This window comes from Priapulus caudatus, unplaced genomic scaffold (assembly GCF_000485595.1).
Source record: "Priapulus caudatus unplaced genomic scaffold, Priapulus_caudatus-5.0.1 Scaffold255, whole genome shotgun sequence".
In the NCBI taxonomy this organism is placed as follows: domain Eukaryota; kingdom Metazoa; phylum Priapulida; class Priapulimorpha; order Priapulimorphida; family Priapulidae; genus Priapulus; species Priapulus caudatus.
In genome coordinates, this window is record NW_014577316.1 from 389,186 (window position 1) to 393,828 (window position 4,643).

A 4,643-nucleotide genomic window follows, 5' to 3' on the forward strand; every position below is an offset into this window, starting at 1 on the left:
GAGAGAGAGAGAGAGAGAGAGAGAGAGAGAACGAGAGAGTGTATAGTATATCAATATCAGTATCCATTAACGTAAAACTAGTTAGATTTCAAGAACGTTTCAACGACACGCCGACGCTAACGTATTGACGGACTGGACACGGCTGAGCGAAAGACCAGTGGTCCTAATGATCGATCGTACGCCCTAATCACCACGCAGCGGACAACGTCTCCTAGCCCTACCGACGCGACGTTCCAAGCCGGTAACACACGCGCCAACATGTGTGAGATAAATGATCAGCTAATAATGCTCGACACCGTTCCGCGTCAAATCCACGGCTACGACAGCAACGTGAACTCTTGCTGAACTGCCGTAAAGAAACTTTAGACAAATCCAGGTGATCTAATTTGATCAAATTTGATCTAATTTTTCTATAAGTTAAGTTTTTCTCTGTTCTTTGAGCACAGGCTCTTCGAAAGATGTGAGATAATTTACGGGGGCGATCGGTCGGTGTAAGGTGGTAATATGCATGGTTTTGTGAGTTAGTTAATTACCGTATTTACCTGGTGTATAAGAGGCACTTTTTTGTACACAACTTCAATAAAAAATCAGGGGTGCGACTTATACACGAGACTAAGAAATCTTGTTAATGTACCTATGTTTGTACCAACTTTTCAAGGCAAAATATTGGGTGCGCTTATACACGAGTTAATACGGTACGTTCGTAAACGGCGTGGGTCTGTGTTTGAAACGTAATTCGGGTATGAATTTACGCGAATTTATAAATATTGGTAAATTTAGATGTTTTTTTAACTATAGATATATATATTAGTCGTTCGCGTTCAACTAAATTCAACAAACTTTAGAGCATATAAGCTCACTATAACTTCAGAGAACTATGACTGCTACTATAACTTTACAGCATATACATGCTACGTCATTCAACGATATGCCGTATAAACCAAAGATCGTATAGTGCCGGAGGCCCTATATACCGGAGGCCTCCGGCACTATACGATCTTTGGTATAAACCGATTAGGGTGCGGTTAGAAAATGTACCTCTTTCGGAAAAACATACATATATCTCCCCTAGTCGGTTGTAAACGGCTCTCCCCTCTGTGTAACCCTTTGCTCCCGCGCCACAGCAAGCTGTGAGCGCCTGTGTACGTGTGTGTGTGTAGGGTAGAGCCAGGGGTAGAGAAAAAATGGACAGACCTTACTGTTAGTGCGAATTAAAAATATGAATGTCTGTGAAAAAAAATGAAAAGCTACTCAATGATAAAAATTATGTAACTTCCTGACACCAGGTGGCAGCACTAATCCAATATGGTCGCTAGTGTTAGATATGAAATTGGTTTTTGGAGGATTTATGGTTGCTTTCGTTATAGTAGTAGAATTTCTTTACAAAATTGTGAGATCGTTTTGCCTTCGTATCACTTTACAACATAAAATTTTAATTCATATTTGATATCAATATGGATGGATTTCATCAGTACTATTCGTCTGATTCAAGTTCTCCCCTCTTGCAGAATCGGCACCCCCCGCCGTTCCAAGGCAATTTTCAGCCGCTAGTAATTACTGGGCATCAAGCCGCGTATCCCCCTCCTCAATATAACCAGACCTACAACTATCCACCACCACCGCCGCCGCCGCCGCCTCACGGTTGTCCACATGCAACTGATCATCAACAGCAACAGATGGCACCGCAACAGTTTCCACCACAGAGCTTCCCTCTTGCTCATAGTCATACTCATAGTATAAATGGTAATCAAATGATGAGGTATGAAAGTGGACAGAATTGGGTCTCAGCTGGAAGTGTTCAAGGTTGCACCACACCACAAATTTCTCAGGGTATACGGTTTAGATCACAGTCCTGTCAAAAACCAATTGAAAGTACAGCCTTCGGGGAAACAAGGCTAGAGTCAAAAGGTGTTGAGGATAAGCTATGGGTAAAGGAATGGCTTAACAGACATAAATTAGAACCCAAAGAACAACAAAAGAAAGCGGAGCCAGAAACCTGGGTACGTGATTACTAGCTGTAGTTGTTATAATATTTGATGCGTATTAGGTATAGAACCAAGGTGTGTAAAGAAGTTTATGACATCTTGTTACTGTTATGCATGGACTTTAAAACTGCATTCCCCCAATGAAAGGCTGTCATAAATGTTCATATACGCGCTACTATTTTTTGATTGCCACATAAAAATTGTCCGAAAAATATGATGTTCGATCAGCACAAGCCTGGTGAATTGATATAGTTTGGAAAATGTAAACTAACTATCAGGTCCGTTCGTTCAAAAGTTACTTGAGCTCATAGGGTCTATGTCCCCCAGGCTACTGCCGGAGCGTACCCTGGTAGCTATTTGATATGGTTAGGCTTAGGGAGTAGGCGTAGGCGACTCCCTAGACTCGTTAGTGGAGTAGGCGAGGTACGGTCTGGCATATTAGACAGTACCAGGGTACGTTCTGGTATACCGGACCGTACCCAGGGTACGTTCCGGCAGTACCCTCGGGGACATAGACCCTCTCAGCGTTACTTGAACATGCATAGATGGTGCAGCAGCAGTGTCAACAGGGGTTAGATTAGTGCATGCTCGGTAATCTATAATAATAATTTGCGTGATGATGAAATAAAACGTTTTTTAACTTCATATTAAAGTGGCATTCAGAAATTAATGATCTCTTTATCAAGCTTATGTTCATTAAATAGTTTGGCACAAATCCCGGCTAATTTATGTATTATTTTGCATGTGCTAACAATGCACAGATAATATATCCAGAAAAGGCGAGTCATTCTAAAGTCGCTGGGTATTACTCTTGACAAAAGCGTGGAAGGCTTTGTACCGATGTAAACATCGAAATTAGTGGCAGCTTTTGTGTTGAGACTATCTGATCAAAATAGTTTCGTGCACAAAATGCTTGTATAGAAAACTATTTTGATCAGATACATTGATAGATTTTTGGGAAAAGCAGCTTTAAAGCAGCATGTTCTCGCAGCAAAATGCATAGATATACCTACTGTGAGCTCGTCTATGTTGCAAAAATTCACTACAACTCATTTGTATTGCTATTTTCATAACATTTTATCATAAAATCTAAACGAGAGTCCTTGTCTAACGAAAGTAGCACCACAGTGATGTTTACACATCCGGAACAAAGCCGAGGGATCGTTAACAGTTCTTTTCTATGTTAAATTGACTACGCATCACGAATGTCCATCGTCGGTAAAATTTCTGTAAAAAAAAAATTGCCATTTTTTACCATTAAAACCAAAGAACTAACGTTACTAAATATATCCTCAAACTGCTCACCGTGATAAAAATGTTTTTACGTTGGTTAAATTTGCAAAAATCTAGACGATTTGGTAATTTCTGTTGTCTAACACTATTCCCAGACTGTTCAGATACTGGCCGTCTCTCTGCTTTTTCACCGGCGCCCAAATGTAGCGGCATATAAAGGAAGGATCATAGCATGAAAAGTAAACAGAAACACTAATTGTATTTCATAGCATTTTATTTGGTACAAATAACACACAAATGGTCGGCTGCCCGAGAAATTCTGTGACGTAATCACTTTAAAACAAGGTTTAATTCATTATTTAATGTTTGTTCAGTACAAAAATAGTGAAGATTACGTGTTTAAATCATATGCTTAGTCCACAATTAGTTATGCATCAGCAAACAATATAGTGTTTTCTTTCCAGGAAAAAACTATTTTGCCGCTAACGCTACCCTCTTCGCTCAACATAATGTATGTGTATTTATACCCAAAACTAGTCGGATGCGCCGGTTTTCTAAAATCTTCTAGTCTGCGAGCCAGATTTCTGGCTCAATAGAACAGTCTGATGTTCGCATAATGCAAGTATGCTCACAGTAGGTGTATGTAAACTTTTTGTTGCAAGGTTTATCCACTTTAAAGGAAAAAGATCTGGCATTTATCGGTGCAGCGAATATTTATAATTTTAAGTGGATCTTACATATAAATACTATTGATCCATGTGTATTCTAGCAACGCATTTGTAAATATAGCAATGTGATGTAATCTGGCTATTAAAACAGCCCGCACAATCTCAGAGTGCTTGGGAGCTAAAATACCATATATCTTGTTCCTTTAAACTTATATACATATGTGCAGTTGAAAAGATGTGTAAAATTAGTACTATTATCTGTGCAAAATATTGTATGATAACATAAAATTTTCATTTCTGTTTCATTCATCTAGAATCTAAGGAACCTTCTGCAACAGATGGACACTTACATAACCGTGATCAAAGAAAAAGAAAATTCTCTGACAGAAAATATCAAAAACATCGATTTTTCTTGGGAAAAAGAACATACGGAAACGTTAGCACTTCAACAAAAACTGGAATCACTCAAGAAGAGCCTACAAGACGATAGCATCATAGTGAAGGCTGTGAAGAAAATACATAAGAAAGAGGTAGAAATTTTTATATTTAATGTCCTTCCATGCTCTGGGGTCATTCGTTAGTATATCCATTAGTAGTAAATTTGATTTCTCCATGGATGCCAAATGCTGAAGACCACAAAAGTAGGTGACAAAAATATTAAATCAGAGTTCTGCCCACGGTGGGCGGCGGTGGGCGGGTGTGCCCGGCACTCGCGGTTGCCGCCCGGCACTATTATTATTTTTTTTATTATTAGCTC

The 4,643-nt window shown here is 39.3% G+C and overlaps 1 protein-coding gene across 1 annotated transcript in view; it reads left to right on the plus strand.

Moving 5' to 3' along the window:
* Nucleotides 1-1,299: 1,299 nt before the first annotated feature.
* LOC106808147 (programmed cell death protein 7-like) overlaps nt 1,300-4,643 on the plus strand; it is a gene marked incomplete in the record, with an annotated part of 9,647 nt that continues 6,303 nt past the window's right edge. Inside the window, 2 exon segments of the mRNA XM_014810730.1 lie at nt 1,300-2,000; nt 4,201-4,416. Coding sequence (XP_014666216.1) covers nt 1,455-2,000; nt 4,201-4,416 — 762 coding nt within the window.